Source organism: Myxocyprinus asiaticus, chromosome 43, assembly GCF_019703515.2.
Source record: "Myxocyprinus asiaticus isolate MX2 ecotype Aquarium Trade chromosome 43, UBuf_Myxa_2, whole genome shotgun sequence".
NCBI lineage: Eukaryota > Metazoa > Chordata > Actinopteri > Cypriniformes > Catostomidae > Myxocyprinus > Myxocyprinus asiaticus.
The window spans coordinates 9,532,761-9,552,672 of NC_059386.1; the positions used below are offsets into that span (position 1 = coordinate 9,532,761).

The window sequence follows — 19,912 nt, forward strand, 5'->3', positions numbered from 1 at the left end:
TTTCTTTTCCACAACTTTTTGTATTTTCAAAATACAAGTTTTTAACATTGATAACACGAATGGCATTAAATCAAGGGACAAACTTTTTTTATCATTTAAGTTATTAATTACATATTTTGTTTTGCTTTTTGCACACTGTATTAGGCCTTACACTAATGCTTGACCTGAGAAAACAAAATGAGTAAAAAATTAACAGATAAATAACTGTAAATGTCATAGAAGTGGTGTACTAGATGAAGATGACAAGGGTTTTTGCAGGCAATTGACAAATTCAAATATGTTTTCTAAAAAATGAGTAAAACAATATAAAGTCAAACCATTTAGTATTATTTACTAAAAGGTTAGGTTATAGAATGATGGCTTTTAAATAGGGTTTCTTGACTTTTTGAAAACTTTTTCATGACTGAAAAGTCAAGGGACATGTTTGTCACCATATTTTGGGAATGACTTTGATTTATGTTGACTATAGCATGAAAGTACCATATCATATACTTCATGCATACCTGTTAGTCACATAATGTTGATTTCCCCGATGTTGAATTGTGTTTCCGGTAAATGGAGATTCTTTTGAAAGGTTTCTTTGTTTCCATAGAGTACTGATGCATCCTAATGTATATGACCGCAAGCAGTAGTGGGGAGCACGTGGAAGAGCTTGTCATGGATGCTTTTAAGGATGAAGATCATTAACTTCAGGCATGTGACTCTGCATGGCACACCATGATTAGTAATAATCCCACCAAAGTTAAAAGAATAGTTCAGGCAAAAAGGAAGATTCTGTCATCATTTAAAATTAAAAGTTAAAGTAATAACTATTAAAGACTTCTGAACCCATATGACAGCTTTTTGTAAGAAACAGGACAAAATGTTACTCGTTATTACGCAAACCCAGACGCGTGGTCCCGTTGTTCATACATTACGTACACTTGTGCGTTGCTCTGGCGGTTACAAACCTTGGACCACAAGGGAGCGAAAGAGTTTTTTTGGCACCACAGACCAGATGTGGAGGAGTCAACATGTTGAGGAGTCTGCTTTTGTATTTGCTAAAAAGACGACAGAAAATTTTTTTTTATAATCTAATTTGTTTGGCAAGGCTCTCTTCAAATTGCTGCTGCGCCGTGACAGCTGTTGAGTAAAAAAAAAAAAAATTCTGCTGTAGCGCCCCTTGCGGCAACGCTGAGAATACGGCGTGTACTTGCGTTAGGTTATGAACTGTGCTCTGACACATTTCACAACGCAAGACACGTGAAATCAAGCTTGCAAAGCAAGATGCGTCTGCGTTCACGTACTTACGTACCGTATGTTTGGCCTATAAGCATGTTCAGCCGGGCAGTCCATTGGCAATGTGTTGGCCAAGCGCTTGCATTTGCCTGCGTGTACTTGCGTAAAGTATCTTGCGTAAGGGGTTGTTCCCACTGAACACATTTTTGCATCCATCTGCGCTGTTATTAATTGTTTTTCTATGGAAACATCCACAAGAGGGACATCTTTGAAAGTTGCGGCACGTCTCATTGTCAAGTTAAAAGAACTTAAACTTTTAAAGCCATGTCTCTAAATAATTTCTGTTCCATTCGTTGCACTGCGGATAGATTTTTTTAACAAAATAATGTGTTCGATCTGAATGGCCCCTTACACCGACTACATTTTTGTGTCCATTTGTGCTGTTCAACTTTTAAAACCACATCTCGAGACACTTTCTGTTCCATTTGTTTTGCTGCAGCTAGATTTTTTGAATGCAAGAATGTGTTCTATCCGAACAGCCCCTTACACCAAACAAGTTTTTTTTTTTTTACTCCCCTTTTTTTCTACCCAATTTGGAATTCCCAATTCCCAATGCACTCTAGGTCCTCGTGGTGGTGTAGTAACTCTCCTCAATCCGGGTGGCGGAGGACGAATCTCAGCTGCCTCCGCGTCTGAGACCGTCAATCCGCGCATCTTATCACATGGCTTGTTGAGCACGTTACCGTGTGGAAGCTTCACGTTATTCTCCATGGCATCCACGCACAACTCACTACGTGCCGCAACGAGAGCGACAACCACATTATAGCGACCACGAGGAGGTTACCCCATGTGACTCTACCCTCCCTAGCAACTGGGCCAATTTGGTTGCTTAGGAGACCTGGCTGGAGTCACTAAGCACGTCCTGGATTTGAACTCACGACTCCAGGGGTGGTAGTCAGCGTCTTTACTCGTTGAGCTACCCAGGCCCCCAGTTTGTGCTGTTTTAAAAAAAATTCTATGTAAACATGCGCTAGATAGACGTCTTTGACCATTGCGCCTTGTCCTGCTGTTTTTTCAGTGTCTCACGCAGAAGTGCTGTATTTTCAAGACGCCGTGTCAAGTTTCAAGACACTTGCATTCTGTTCCATTTATTGCGCTGCATCTATCTTTTTTTAAAACGAGCGCTTTCAGTCTGAACGGCCCTAGAACGGTTCTAATATATTATTCCTTAGAGCTATTCCTTAGTATTACCATTCACCTCAATGGCAGTTGCTCGGCTGGCACATTCAGCCCTGGAAGTACATGACCTGAATGAGACTGATTACTTAGACAGGGAAAAGCAGTTTTAACTGTTAAGAGCCTTCCAAAAAAATGCTTACAATAATTTATTTTATTTTATTTGACTTTTGAATGGCCGTCAATGGGGATAGACGTCTGTTCTCTGCATAATGCTGTAGTTGTGGCATCTACCAGTAGGAGTTGAACTGCTGAAGCTAACAAGCTAAAGTTTGACCCCCTGGATGCACCTTTTTTGAACACAAAAGCAAATTATTAAATTTACTAAATTAAAATGAAACAAAATTTTGATCTGTTTCTCACACTGAGCTATTTTAAGGGTTCAGAAGACTTGGAATGTAGCGCTTAAGTCATGTAGATTATTTTTAGGAAACCTTTTTTTTTTTTTTTTTTTTTTTTTTCAAGCTTGGCAACCTCAGTCCCCATTCACTTTCATTGTATGAAATAGAGCAGCCAGAACATTCGGCCTAAGATCTTGTTTTGTGTTCCACAGAAGAAAGAAAGTCATACGGGTTTGGACCGAAATGAGGATAAGTAAATGATGGCAGTATTTTCATTTTTGGGTGAACTATCCCTTTAATGTGACAAGGCTCATGGCTGAGTGGTGCACTCAGGATAAATCGTGAGTGACATATTAACATCTACCGATATAAAAATGATGATTCTGTCTCCAATTGGATCCTTTAATTCACTAGGCAAAAGTGTTAGTACGTCCGCCAGTTATTGCAATGTTCAGTTTAGAATGTCTGCAGCTGGAGACGTTGACTGTAAAGGAGCAGTCTTATCTGACACAAACCATCCATCCCTAATGACTGTGACACATTACTACAGCAGATGGTTGAGTGGGACTGCCAGTATCCAACACGTACACACATGCCAGCTCAGATATCTCACTCCCCATAGGAGACAGTCGCGAGATGAGACAAAGATACCTTTGTGTGTGTGTGTGTGTGTGTGTGTGTGTGTGTGTGTGTGTAAGATGGAGATTATGCATTAAGTCACAGGAGACAAACCACACCCAGATAACATTACCTCTGTCATTTGGCTGTCGGGAGTCTGCCTCTTCACACTGAGTGAGATCCAAACACATTGGCCAAAAACATTCAGAAACACTAGCATTCTAACAGCAAGGTGCAAACAAAGAATGACACTTACCAGCAAAAATGAGAACAATGTGAAGAGTGATTTGGGTACTGACAGGTTGTTTAGAAAAATTTCCTTGAGGTTTGCCTATGCAAGAGTGTTAGTTGAGTTAAAATACAATATATTTTTTCATTGCATTGTATATTCAGTTATGGCCAGGAAACTATGGTCCACACCCAAAGGTGCATATGTTTATTGATAGGGTTCTACCTAGTCTCATGTAAGGTCTGGGCTCTTTTGCAGCTTAAACATGCCACAAATCGCCCACTTAGACAGGAAAAGCTGTCTAAATGGAACGTAAAGCGATCAATTACAGTCAGTTTTGTCATTATGTACCGGTCGGGCGGGGTTCTTTGAGATATACCATAATAATAGTGATAATTTCATCCTCAGAAGCGCTCAATGTATTAATGTGGAACAAGGCAGACTGAAAAATGGCATGTGTGCTTTTACTCATGGAAGTTTCATCAAATTAGCCAATCATATTAGTGTTTAATAGATCAAGAAAGTGTTTTCCAGTTTTGTAATTACAAGTTTGACTAAGATGATTTGTCAACATTGGACGTTTTTTTACTAGTGGGAAACTCGTAATTGTGGTAACTTCAACATGACGTGAACAACAAAAGACCACTGTTGTATTAGCCAGCGAAACATAAATACAAAATTATGGACCACAAGGTCCATAAGCATGTTTAAAGGATTTGTCTTTTTTCTTCGTGTAATTCTGTAACTATGCTGAAAAAATGGGGTTAATCTTCATGCTCTTGAGGTCAGGTGACATGTGAGTTGCTTGTGAGCCTGGATTCCTTCCATTTTCATTTCAGTAAGAGGCAGGGGGAAAGTGACTAATGCCTTACATCTCATGACCTCAGTAAGCTCTAAGACATCATTTGAAAGTCATTTTCTCTGGACCAACAGCAGCTGCCAAGCCCCAAACCCCCCATTCATTCATATTACACAAGTACTACAAAGGATGTTTTTGCATACACTTACAGTGGACATCACACCCAAAATCACACCCATACATACATAAGAGTAGTGAATGACTCTACTGTAAGTGCTGTGCTACTTTTTAAATGTGGCCACTCTTATGTAAAGACCTATTTATAAAACATAAACTAGATTTTTATATTTTATTAAGAAATTGTGAGTAACACGTGCCCATGCACAACACTGTGATGATGCTACAGTGTTTTGAGTGGTTATTAGCCTGTTGCTGTGTGGTTGCTAGGGTGATCTGGGTGGTTGTTAAGTGGTTGCTTACTGGCCTTAGTCAAAAGAGCCCACCCCAAGTGTCTATGATATTCTGTTCCCTAGATATGGCTTGGGTCCATTCCTTCAATGTAAGTTGATGGGATTTTTCCATGCCCATTTACTTAATTGTCTGCTAGCCTAAAATCTTAAATCAGATCACTTAAGAAATAGCACACCTCTCCTTAATAATCCACATGTTATATGGTGTTTGATTACCAAACATTTCAAAATCATTAAAGCATTTGGCTGTTTGACAATGGAAAGTGAAACATACCAGAATTGCTTTTTAACATATATATGCTCTTGGCTGGTGTAGATCAATGTGTATCCTCGCAATTAGACCTTGAATGTGGACTGTTTGTGCTGGTGGTGATGTAGCACTAGTGTGCAACTGATATGCTGCTGTTAATTAGCCGCTCTGTATTTCAAGGGTGTGGGTAAGAAGAAATTGGTTTAAAATGAGACCTGCCCCTGTATGAGGGCTCCAGGGCACTCATAGACTGTGAAAACTAATCCAGTCTTCTGGAGAGTAATTTATGCCACAGAAATGAAAGCAGTTGATGATGGCGTTTTATTGCCTTTTACACTCATATCCCTCATTTGAGAAGTAATTTCTTTGTGACATTCAAACAAATACACAATCAATTGAGACTTACCATATTTCTAAATTGCTGGCAGATAGATAGATAGATAGATGACAGACAGACAGACAGACAATGATGATGATAGACAGAGACAGATGATGACAGATAGACAGACAGACAGACGATGATGATGATAGACAGACAGAGAGAGAGAGATGATAGATAGATAGATAGATAGATAGACAAACAGACGATGATAGATAGATACATAGACAGACAGACAGAAAGACAGACAGACGATGATGAAGATAGATACTGTAGATAGTCAGATAGATTGATAATAACAGTCAGACAGATAGACAGGACAGACAGACAGACAGACAGTCAGACGATGATAGACAGACAGATAGACAGACAGACAGACGATGATAGATAGATGATAGATAGATAGATCGATAATAAACAGTCAGATAGATAGATAGATAGACAGACAGACAGACAGAAAGAAAAACAGACAGACGATGTGAAGATAGATAGATAGACAGACAGACAGTCAGACGATGATAGATAGATAGATAGATAGACAGACAGACAGACGATGATGATGATAGACAGATAGGCAGACAGAGAGAGACGATAGACAGACAGACAGACAGACAGATAGATAGATGACAGATAGACAGACAGACAGACAGACGATGATGACGATAGACAGACAGAGAGAGATGATGATAGATACTGTAGATAGACAGACAGATTGATAATAAACAGTCAGACAGATAGATAGACAGACAGACAGATGATGATAGATAGATAGATAGATAGATAGATAGATAGATAGATAGATAGATAGACAGAAAGACGATGATGATGATAGACAGATAGGCAGACAGAGACAGACGATAGAGACAAACAGACAGACATACATACAGATAGATAAATAGATAGATAAACAGACGATGATGATAGACAGACAGATGATAGATAGATAGATAGACAGACTGAAAGAAAAACAGACAGACGATGATGAAGATAGATAGATAGATAGATAGATAGATAGTAATAAACAGTCAGACAGATAGATAGATAGACAGATAGACAGACAGAGAGAGAGGCAGACGATGACAGACAGGCAGATGATGACAGATAGATAGACAGAAACACAGACAGATGATGATGATGATAGGCAGACAGAGACAGAAGATAGACAGATAGATAGATAGATAGATAGATGATGATGATAGACAGACAGATGATGTTATATAAATACATGGACAGACAGACAGACAGATGATGATGATAGATATAGATAGATAGATAGATAGATAGATGATAGATAGATAGATAATAAACAGTCAGATAGATAGATAGATAGATAGACAGACAGACATACATACAGACAAACGATGATGATGATAGACAGAGAGAGAGGCAGACGATGACAGACAGACAGACAATGATAGATAGATAGACAGAAAGACAGACAGATGATGATGATGATAGACAGATTGGCAGACAGATAGATAGATAGATAGACAGACAGACGATGGACTTAAGAGTGCACTGATTGGAAGATGGGACGTGTCCAACAAAGGGAAGCATTCACTGGTAGAGAAAGCTGTCAAGCAGGCGGCAGTCCAGCCTGTAGCACCGTACTTAAGCACTTCAGTTTTACCAGTGCCTCTCTGTTCCCTGGCACACGTCCAGACACTCTGGCAACTTAGAAGAGACACCGCTGTCTGTGTAATATTGTAACAACTGATAATCCAACATTCAGATATACATCATCCAGTATTCTTGACAGATAGTCTGTGATTTTATAGAAAAAACAGCTACTGTCTTTCAACACACAGTCTTGAAATGTAGCTGATTCGGGAGTTTTTCAAACAATCTTTTTCTTGCTTTCATTCATTCTTTTTCTCTTTCTTTCTTTCTTTCTTTGAGTAGTTTGCACTAGATTATGCGATAACCGCTTTAGTCAACAATGCACACCTTCAAATGCAATTAGGGAGTAATTACATGTGAGAAATGGTCAAAGCCTTTGAGATGCTCATGTTTTCTTAGTCCTAGTTAGTTACTGACAGTGTTCACTTTATGCAAAAACATGCACTTTGAACCATATTTACACTAAAGAGCTGAACTCAGCTTTGAACAGCATCATTGAGTTAAATATAGAACTGCGTCCAGAACTGAGTCTTCAGGATATTTTTGGCTGCTGCATAAGTGTGGTTTGCCATTGTGATTATTGACCTTGAGTCTGTGATCTTAAGAGCCATTTCATGAGGCCAAACACAACTGCTATATGATGTCACAATGGGTATCAATCACTGTTACAGTAAGGTATGGTGGGACTTCATTCTACACCCACCATATTGGGTGTTCCAATTTCTCACATTCATTTAAATACAAGTGGTCCATCTCAGGGTTATACATTCTCTGATGTAAATTGCCCCAAATTTGCAGCTTTTGAAGGAGGGGTGTGCTATATCTTTTCTGTGTGATCGGATCTGCAATTTTTCATATGGCAGACAGTAAAACAAATGGAAAATTCCTTGGACTTACATTGAAGGAAGGACCAGTATATCATAGACTTGGGGGGTGGGCTCATTTGACTTGGGCCAGTTCACAGTACACCCTAGCAGCAGCTTAGTAACCACCCAAAGCACCATAGCAACACCCTAGCAACTACCTAGTATTGCCCTAGAAACCTTCTAGAACACTGTAGCAGTGCCCTACAAATCATTCAGAATACAATAGCAAAAGCATAGCAAAAGCCTAAAAACCACCTAGCAAACTGATTAAATGTTTGCTTCGAATGCACCATGAGTCACTTCGTATAAAAGTGTCTGCCAAATGAATAAATGTAAAAGGAAAGTCATGAGAACGAGTAAACAATGACACATATTGTGAGAGAACTATCCTGTCAATGGTTGAGTTAGTGGTGCAGAGAGAATTTGATTAGTACTGCAGGTTGGACTAACTCCAGTATGTGAACAGGGGGGCCGTCTGGGGTGGGCTGGAGGCTGGATCCTTAACCTGCAGTGAATCACACACCCCAGCAAACACAGTGTAATGACCTATAGCACACCGACATCCCCGGCCCTCTATTTGCTCTGCTGTAGTGCCATTATTTACACAGTTACGCACAGAAACTATGGTGATAAACAGATGACATGGAATGGCAACCTGCTAATAGAAATCTACAACAAAATTCAATGGGAAAAGATGCAATAGGAAAGACCAAGAAAATAATACACATTATGTCATTGTCGACCACTGATCATTCCGGTTTTTGACATGTTTGGGAAAAAAACTGGATAACACTTTTTAAGTTCAACTTTCATTAATATTATTTACATTAAATATTTTCAGCATGTTGCTGTGCGGTTGCTAGGGTGCTCTGAATGATTTTCAGCTTCTTGCTATGCGGTTCACTCAAAAAAATGATTTTTGCTGCTTGTTCAGTTCACTTAATGTAAATGAACTAAACAATGCAATTCTAAAACATTTTGTTACAACTTGATTTCACTGTGTTCTATCTATTTAAATTTGTAAAATGGAGGTTTACTTAATACATTTGAGTTGGGACTACATGAATACTTTTTGTGGTGTTCTTGTGCATTGATGAAACTGGACAGGGGATTTCCATTTCCCAGCATGCTTTGCTTGGGACACGAAAGGGAGAGTAAATGTAAACATTAAGCATTATTTGTGTTTTTGTGCAAGATGAATATAAAGGAGGCTACTTGTTAGAGTTTAATATTTTATGTTGAGATTTAGAAGAGTTTCTGTAATGTTGAGTTTTGGGGGTTACCATTATGGTAAATAGTGGAGCTTGATGAGCTAATGAGGACAGGTATATGTTGTACATAAAACTGATAGCGTGCTTCATTGAGCAATTACTGTGCTATCCATAGTATAGCTACTATACTACACTCTGTAGTGCTTCCAATCAACATGTACTTAATCCTCATATTACATTCAGAATCTGCATACACCTTTTGCATTTATAAGTCAGTTTTGACCTGGTGGAATTTAAAGGTGCTGTAAGCGATTTTAGTTGTTTTAGAATTTCCACAAGATGAGTCCTTGGATAAGCAACGGCCCATTTTTCCAAAATGCTGCACTCCAAAGATACTAAATGAGCTCTATAGCGACCTCAGCTGACAACTGTAATGAACAACATGGCATAAAAATAGCATTATGCCTCATAATGTGCTGCAACTACAATAATATAAGAAAGCACAAAATGATTGACAGGCAGAAAGCGTCATTTTCTGGGGACCATGGACAAATTTTTGTTTGCTGTTTACAGTCTATTGCTGTCACAGAGACAGGTGAGATATCTCACAACACTTATTTCATTCATATTTTTCAGGGAGTAGGAAAATGTTTTGCATACCTTTCAATGAAAAAAAAATCACTTACAGCACCTTAAAGCTTATAAATAATTCATAACCTGATGGTTTTCGTTAAATCATTAATAGGTTCTTAACTGTTCATACATGAAAAAAGACTGATATTTTTGATATGTAAACTGACAAATATAAAAGTTACTAATAAATATGCAATTTGTTTTAGAAATAATAAAATGTACAAATTCTTTAACATTTCAAAATGTACATTAACTGCAGCAAAACCAGTGTGATACATGTGAAGACATCCTTTTCATCATTTTTTGAGAGTTTATCTAAATATAACATAATATACAATTTATATTAACATCTAATGTGAGAATTACTAGTAATTTTAATGAATTTGCTATTACTCAAAACTGCTTAATACAACTTGATGGTCAAAAGTTATAAAACCATTGTATTCTTTTTTTTCTGTACAACTCAAGTAAGCAACATTAATAATAATTTACTGTGTTTTTAATCTAAATCTATTCCATTTATTTGCATGAACTGTTGTGATTTTTACACATCCTGTGAAGCGTCAATGTTGCTCTAGGGGGCTTACACACTTTTGCTTCACTATGATCAAGGACTGTGTCCATCAATAGATTAAAGTCTCCTCCCAATATTATATCATGAGGGGTGCCAGCGGCTTGCAACATTCCTTCAAGATCTATAAAAAAGCCCTGATCAACAGCGTTAGGTGCGTAAATATTAGCCAAAATCAGACTTTGCCCCTGAATTTCTGCTAAAACAACAATGACTCTTCCTAATTTATCTTTAATCTGTTTGAGACATTTGAATTGTAGATGTTTACTTATCAATGTTATAACTTCCCTGCTCTTACTTGAGCCAGCAGTAAAGAAACATGTCCACCCCATGTCTTCCCAAAATTTTCAGCTTCCTGTGGGGAAAGATGCGTTTCTTGAAGAAACACTATATCATATTTCTTCTGTTTAAGAAAAGAAGTAACTTTCCTTCTTTTTATGGGGTGACCCAACCCATTCACATTCCACGTGGAGAGAGACAATCCACTCATACTAACATTTTACATTTTGACATATTAGAAAAAACAGATTGTGTGTCAAAAATAAAATTATAAAGACCACATTCCAACATTATTGCAACAATCAAACCCCAAACTACCCCCGAACCAAACAAACAGAAAAAAGAAAAACGTGCGCATTAACCCGGCGCATGACAGCGCCAACTGGCATCCATCCCTCTAAACACAAACAGTCAATTTACGCCTACAAGAGCCCCCACGACATCTTTACCGTCGGATTTCTCAAGTCCGGTGTTTCTATACAAAATTTGTAAAACAGAATTACATGACAGAAGATAATCTATAAAACAAACTCCAGCCAATAGGTGGGATAAACACAAAGAATGTGTAGATTCATCCACATAACTGTCCTGAAGGTGTGTTCCTCCACGAAACAAACTCCAGCGCTAGGTGGAACCAGCACAAAAAGAAACAAAAAAAGGTGCTCAGCTTCCTCAGACGGTCAAGTGAATGTTCACTGATTCAGGCCCACACGGCTGCAACATGAGTATCACCAAATTAATTACTCACTCCATTGACTTTACGAAGGACAATGCTTGATGTGGGCATGTAAATGTTTTATGGCAATCCTTAGCCATCTATTCTCAATTTGGCCGGGAACATCAGTGCAAAATCGACCTTCCGTTGATGTAAGAGTTTCTTGCATTCCTTGAATCGATCACATTTCTCTCGTCGAATTCGCAAATTCTGGGAACAAGAAAATGCTGTGGTTCTTCCAAGAAAGCCTTCCTTTACTCCTCGCCTCACGTAACACAAGATTTTTAGCGGATGATCTCAGAAATTTGGCCAGAATTGATTGGGGCCTGTCTCCCTCCGCGGATCTCCAAGCCGGAACCCTGTGAGCTTGCTCGATTTCCAGCTTATGGACTGTTATGTCGAGCAGACTCGGAAAGAGCCCATCCAGAAATTTCACCATAACTCAACCTTCTTTGTCTTCAGGAATTCCAACAATTTGGAAGTTATTTCACTGGCTACGATTATCCAAGCCTTCCAACTTTTCCTAGAGGCGCTCCAAATCTACTTTTGGTCGCTAGTGGATTAGCAGCTAATTCCCTCTCCGATGACTCCAGATAATCGATCCGTTTCTTGACATCTGAAACTCTTATCATATCAGTGAATTTCGTCTCCATGGCAGTGATCAATCGACGTATTACAGCGAGATCCTCCAAGTCAGCAATGACCTTCACCAGCATTGCCGACACGTTCAGCAATTCACACCGAATCTCCTTCACTTCTCCGGCCAAACTGACTCCAGCTTCTGGGGGAGAATCAGCTTAAGAATGTAAGTGTCTTTTATTGTCTCCAGAGCCCGAGGATTTTGAATTCTTTGACATATTATCTTCCTAGAACAGTTAAGGATCAGGGTGTATAGAGTCTCACCGGTTTATGACATGAAAAGTATTAAAACTAGCAAAATGCGCAGAGCTCGCCGTTCACACGTCCGAACCTCGCATGGCGTCATGTGACTCCTTGCAAAGAAACTGTTATAGAAAGATGGGGCAGTTGAAACATTATTGGACCGCAACTCCGTAAGTAAACTATTTTATTCATGAATATTTCATATGTTATGACTGTTTGATAGTTTATGCTGTTGCTTGAGTGACCAGTTTGATACATTCAGATGAAATGTGTCGGGTGCACGTTATGTGTAAACCCTGAAATGTAGTTTTACAATGTTGTGTGGAGTTTGTTAATTTTCTTCGGCTTGTGTTTCAAATATGCCTGTACTGGAAGGGCTGCACGATATTAGCCAATCACTACAGTGGGCGTTTACATTGAAGTCTCGGTTTTACAGCTTAAAACAGAGCATTTCAGACAGAGGGCAAGAGACAGTGTGGAAATTTATTATGACTAAATTATGACTGTTTGGTGCAAAAAACTTACTAACATTCCACCTGGACCTCAGGGAAGATAATAAAATTATATAAAAAAAGTATTGAGTATGAATACTCAATACCCTTTATGAAAACTCATTTCGCATAGAACCAATGTGCATGATTGAATTAAGTTCAGCCAAAGAGCTATTTTTATTTATTTATTTATTTTTATGTAGGGTGTTCTGAGTGGTTTTCAGCATCTTGCTATGCGGTTGCTAGAGTGTTCTGTTTGCTAAGGTGTTACGAGTGGTTTTCAGTATGTTACTGTGCGGTTGCTAGGGTGTTCAGAATGGTTTCTTATAGTCAAAAGAGCCCACCCCACAGATTCTGGTCCCTAGACATGACTCGGGTCCTTCGTTTGATATAAATATTTAAGATTTTTACTTTTTATTTTCTGCCAGGCAAAAATCTCACTTAAAATGAATCTAAATTTAATCAAACACCTAAGAAGCCGCTTAATTTGAAGTATCATTTATGTCCATAGCGTGAAAATTGTGGGATGAGTTAACCCCTTAAACTCTGGTGCATTTTTGAGATGCCGCCAACAATTTTTCACACTCGATTTTAAAAGCTCACCATTCACACATACTGTGGACTAATTGCAAAAAATGTGTCTAATTTTTCAGAGAACCCCCCAAATTATAAAAAAAAATAATTATTTTGAGTTAAACCAAATTTAATACTAATATTGATGCTTGCTTTAGCAACCAACCATCACGAATTATCATTAATCCATCTTTGTAAAATTATTAAAGACTGCTAAATTCATTCAGACCAATTATCGAGGTCATGCCCACTTCCTGTATGAGTGATTGTACTTACTGTGCCAAACGTGATATAGGGCATGAACGGATGCACATAAACTCAAACACACTGGAAGTCAGACAATCATATAAATCAGATTAAGGAAAAAAAGAAACAGGCACTTTTGATATTGCTTGATAAAGCTTTAATTTATCTGTAATAACAGTTTCCAGCAGTGGATTATGCATTCTGCATCATGAATACAGTTCAACAAACATCTACAAAATATGAACACAAAAGATTGAAAAACTGAAGTTTGTCCACCCATACTTTCACACTGCCGAGGAACAAAATGTACAACTTTGATAAATTAAGCTAACTTCATAAATAATCTGTACATCTTCTTAAATTAAAAGCTTTTTGTTTACTCTTTGTAACAGCACATAAAATAAAAGTGGTGGATCACAACTAGACTTTTTTCTCTACTGTGACCAGTGACCATATGGTAAACATGTCGAAGTAGATTCTCTGCGCCATTTTGTTCATTTGGATTATTTAAACTAGAGTGAAAATGTTAGCGCATATGACACTTATATTGGCTGCGTCTCAAAACCTAGTGTGCCGTCTACCTAGACAGCAATTCTGGTCATCATAGGTGCACGTCCGAGTGCTCAAAACCAGTTCAAACACACCAATATTGCCACTAAAACTCCGCTCACTTGGTTTTGAAACACACCCATTTTGAAATTGGCACACAATACAGTGCTGTTCATGTAGACAAAGTGAAATCTGTAGACTGTTTTGTTAACTAGTGGGACACTATTTAGTTTGTGTTTGAATAAAGGGTGTTGACAAAAGCAGCTACTGGTACTCCGAAACAGCCACAAGTGTGCTCATGGTCACATGATACCATACAGGTCACCGGTCTTTGCTAAAACATGTTAATCTATTGACAAACATACAATTGTACATGTATGGTTAAACAAAAAGTCCAGCTCCCCACATCACAATAATACAGTCCGTTCAGGACTGACATATCAAAAAAGGCAATAAACATTTCTGAAAAGACGAACTCCGTCACATTCACTCACAGCCACACAAAAAGGGAAAAGTCTAAACAGAAAAATGTACAGTGCATTAGACTTTCCATAAATGAGGTGAATTTACAAGTTATTTATTGACAATATTTCACAAACATAAAAAATAAAAACCAGCAGATATGGTTTGAAAGTCAGAGGAACTTGGATAGTTGCAGAAAATGCCTTCCCCTTTCCTAACCAAAACCAAACCGCTAGCCTATTGTTTTTATTGTGGCGTTTGAAGTGTTACAGATAGACAATGAAAATGTCATGTTAGTCTCACATTAACATAATGGAACATTTCATTTTTCCAATGTTGTTGAGCCACATCACAACGGGCCTTGTTAATGAAACATAAGCAGAACTAATTTATTTTTTAAATCCTTCATAAATACCAATTTTTACGTAAACCAACGCATTAATTTAAAACGCAACAATTTACGCGAGAATGGCTTTGAAAAGTAGTCTTAGTTTAGCAAAATGAGAATGGTTTAACGAATAAACCCTTCAGTTAAATGCGACAATTTACGTAAGAATGTCTTTGCGAACAAAATCTGAAAAGTATTCTTAGTTTAGCAAAACAAAATTGGTTTACTGAATAAAATCTTCAGTTTAATGCAATAGTTTACGCAAGGCTAGTTTTGCGGACAATTTTGCAAAAAATTATTTTGCTTCATGTTTCATGAATGAGGCCCATTGTTTACAGGAAGTACAAAATATGAAATGTTTATTAAACCAAATCTAGACATAGAAGGGTGAATCGAATGAAAATAGTCAATTTTCAGGTCGTATTCATCCCAAAATCAAAAGATAGAAAATGAATCCAATTTTAGGACCATTAATTATTTTTTGCATTGTGACGGATAATATTTTCATGACAATCAAGCACTTTTCTGGCCAAATTCTCATTCTGATTATTAAATTACTATATATTATCATTATTATTAGTATTCATGTATAAGTAATATTTGTTGTACTGTGTGTATTTATGCAAAAAAAAAAAAAGTACAAAAATAAAAAAACAAAAAAAAATAAAACACCATTCAGAATAATGGCGAACAAAGAAATGCAGGTAAAATACATATAATTCTTATGAAAAGAATGTCTAAATGCAAAAAAAGAAATCAATAAAAATCATAAAAGGTAATTATATATATATGCTTTATGAAAAATATAATTTTATATTCCTTTTGATGGGGTAAAATGTGGCCTGGAAATGCTTGCGTAAAATTTGCCCAGAAATGGGTTTTGGAAGCAAATTTTTGTTTCACAGTCTGAACATAGTATTTCTCCTAAAACTTAAACAGTCTCATTATTGCAAATTGATTAATTCCCAACTTTTAATACTTCAATTGCCATGTTATGGTCAACTGGCGTAAATTTCCTGGCCTCGTGCACAAAACACAATTTATTTCCAATAGTCAGCCCAAAGATTTCACCAAAACAAATAAATTCTAATTAGAAATGACAAACCAATACTTCTTATTAAAGGATTGAGAATTTGGCATTGGGCTAAAACAGTTTTTATTACTCTGAAAAGAGAAATTGAAATGGCAGTTGATGGAATACATCAAGGCACATGCGCATGGCTCATGCCAATATGTTTGCCCTGAATCACATACTAAGGTTTGTGAGTTCTAGTGAATGAGTAGATTATGTCTAAAACAATACTGCCAGTGTTGGCATGGGTACTTCACGATGAAAACAATGAATCACAAACACACGAAGACAAGCGAGAGTTTCAAAGAATGAGGACACTGCAGGGCGAGTGGTTTTTCAACAATAGCTTTCGACAGTGCTCGACAGAAACAAGCAGTTCAAGATACAACTGCAGAAGGAAAAAAGGGGAAAGATGACAGAAGTATGTAAATTGTTTTCTGAACGTTGTTTGACTCTTTGCAATGTTAAAGGAATAGTTCACCCAAAAATCGTTTACTCAGTCTCATATCATTCCAAACCTGTATTTCTTCCATGGAAAACAAAACTGGAACAACATGATGGTGAGTAAAATGATGAGAATTTTCATTTTTGGGGCGAACTATTTCTTTAAATGTGTTTGCGTAAAAGTTGGGGAATTAGAAAAGCCTAAAAAGGCACACTGTCCGACTGTGAATTTTTAAAAATGAATCAGACTGTAAACCTGTCGGCATACATCTGCCGATGATTATATAATTGTGGGCGTGAAGTCATGCTGAATTGTGTCAACTCAAAAAACTGAGTGTATATAAACAAAGTTCTCAAGCTCTTGCCTCACAACATTGGAATCAGGTTAAACGGGTTAACTGAAATGCAACCGGATGAAATGTTTGGACAATTTAGTTAGAAGTGTGGTGAATTCTATCTAGTAAAAAGTCAAAACATTTGCAGGAAAATACTTCTCTGGCGAACAACGGTGCAGGGGGGAAATGCCCAATGTGTGTTTAGCACACCCTGGTCCTGGAACGAGTGCGACTAGTGCATTTACACAAGATAATGAACCAGGGGTAAAGCCTTACAAGAAAAGGTAAAACCCCTTGTATTTGCTTGAAGATGCGAAAATTATAATGATAAAAATGGTTACTCTTCAAATGGCACTACATTTGCAAATATTGTGTTGAGGATAACGTAGGCTAAACCTTCATACCTCAAGTTTGAATACTGTAGGGTGGATGCAGAGTTTTTCTCAAGCATTTTGCAAACGTAGCAATTTTTCAAAGAAAGATCAAAGGTAACTGTACACGAACCACTGTTCCCTATGTATAACCTCACCCTCTATAGAAGATATTGCTCTGCCTAGTAAACACAAAATGGACCTGAATGGATCCATTTTGAGCATTCAGAAGTCCACACATTTATAAAATATGGCAAGAGTGCTACACGTTAAGAGCAACACTGTGATAAGCAAGTGATCCACTCATATGCTAGTACCATTTTAGAATGCTTCAGTCATTTGTCTTAAAGGAATAGAGCGTTCAAAAATGAAAATCCTCAAATCCAAACCCATACCCATTTCTTTCTTCTGTGGAAGACAAAGAGAAATTTTGATGAATGTACTGGCCACTGTTTTCCATGCAATTACAATGAATGGGGACTGGAGGTTTCAAGCTTCAAAAAGATGCAAAAGCACCAAAAAGTAGTCCATATGATTCATGCGCTCTATTCCAAGTCTTCCGAAGTTATATTATAGGTTTGTGTGACAAACAGGACAAAATCAAGTCATGAATAACTTATAACAGTACAATAGAGGGCGAAGATTAACTTGAGAACTGCTGCAACCCATCGAAGTTGAACTCGAGAAAAAGATCAGTCGTGAACGAATCAGTCAGACAGGTTTTGTGAAACGGATCAAAAAAATGTATTGCAAAAACTGATACTCAAAAGGATGATTTGTTCAAGAATAGGACATTGTCACTTCTCTCATGAATGCGCAATGGAGAGCTATGACATTTAACTTCCTCATATGACTTCAGAAGACTTGGAATATCGCATATGTGGACCACTTTTATGGTGCTTTTTTTTTTTTTTTTTTTTAAAGCTTGAAAGCTCCAATCCCAATTCTTCATTACTGCATTAAAAAGAGCAACTAGTACATTATTCAAAATTTCTCATTTTGTATTCCACAGAAGAAATAGTCATACATTTTTGGGTGAACTATGCCTTTAACCCCACATCACTTTTGTGTTATTACTAGCATTAAAAGTCATACCATTGATATAAACAAATGATAAAATGTATATGCTGTTGTTCATCAACACTAGATATGTTGCCAGGACATTTAAAAATAAAACAAAAACAAAAACCTAAAATTTTGATGCGTTTTCATTAGGAATCTGATGTCCCGTCAAAGTGCCGCCACATTACCAGACATCATTTCCTCATTTCTCTTCTCCACTTCTTCAGCTTTTTGGCTCATCTAGAATTCAAGGTCATCGCATGAAAACAAAAGCATCAAGAACATAAATAATCTATTGAAGCTACCTAAAGTCACGGATAAAAAACTATCAGAATTTGGAATAAAAGTTGCAGTTTGTTTGTCCATCTGCTGCTTTTTGCAGTTCAGTTTTCTTTTTTGCCACCAGCGCATAGTCCATGGCACTTGGTGCGCTTTAAACATCCAAGATTTCCTCTGCCGTACCTCCGCAGCGCAATCGGTAGCGACCCGCCCTCCAGCTGATGGTGGGGTCCCAAAGAGCAGACAAGAAAATCTGAATTGTCATGGACTCCCTGATGAACCAGGCCACAGCATAGTCCAGCTTAGAAAAGGATGGAGGGCCGCCCTTTGAGAGAAGAGTTTAGAAAAAAGAAGGCAAGAATAACTTATAAATCCTTGATGAATAAGGCAATGTAAGATAAAACGGCAATGAAGAACGACTTTTTTTGGTAAACATTTGCACGTTAAAAGGCCCTGATATACTTCCTATGAAATCGAAGAACGAACGGGTATGACATCATTTAGAACAAAATCTGGCCAAAAGATGGTGTTTTTGCATTAGTTTCGTTGGTTCATGACTTTCCAGCTTCCCATTCAGTCAGTTAAGATCAGTCAGCATGAACACACCAGCATGCTGTTATTAGCGAGCTGGTGCAAATTTACCTACATCTGTACGATCGTTCGCGTTTTCAAGACATGCTATTTTTTTCTGTTTAATTAGTCTTCAAAAGGAATCAAATCATCTCAAATACTCATGTGCCGATTCACTCATGTATCATCCCTACCGAAAGCCATTCACACATCTGTCCAAAGATACGCCTCTCTTATTCTTTTGTCTGTATTTCGCCTATCAACACCCATTTATACACCCATCTTTGCAGATCAGTGTCAACATAAATCAGAATAACAGTGTAACCGGTGCATATTATTGCCACGTATAGCGTGTTAGCATCATGAATTCAGAATGTAAACAAGATTATTAAAACAGCTTTTACTGATCTAGTGTGAATTCTACTCATAGAATGAGGCATAAAGTCATTGACAACAAGTTTGAATGTCACATTAGCGTCTTGAGCATCCTCATATTGAAATGTACTTCTAAACGCCTTCCACAGCGGTGTGGCAGGTGTCTGAATGTTCGCAAACAGTATATCATTGCTCAGCTGTTTCAAACTTCTTTTTATCCCTGAACAAACAACTTCTCCAGAAGTATATTGGTGCCTTTAGGGTTGCTAAAAAATGTCTAATTTTCAATATGGAATTTCAGCATGAAACGGCATTCACAACACATTTTACTTCCACATAATTTTAGAGTGAAATACAAAAAAGGAGGGGAGGGTGGGA

The 19,912-nt window shown here is 37.6% G+C and overlaps 1 protein-coding gene across 2 annotated transcripts in view; it reads right to left on the minus strand.

The window, feature by feature from the left end:
- Positions 1–13,761: 13,761 nt before the first annotated feature.
- The window catches only part of LOC127433320 (ceramide glucosyltransferase-like), a 42,049-nt gene continuing 35,898 nt past the window's right edge, over positions 13,762–19,912 (minus strand). For both annotated transcript variants that reach the window (XM_051685113.1, XM_051685115.1), the window contains exon 9: positions 13,762–18,914. In XM_051685113.1, the coding sequence (XP_051541073.1) occupies positions 18,744–18,914 (171 nt within the window). In that variant the 3' untranslated portion in view covers positions 13,762–18,743. The remainder of the gene's footprint in view (positions 18,915–19,912) is intronic.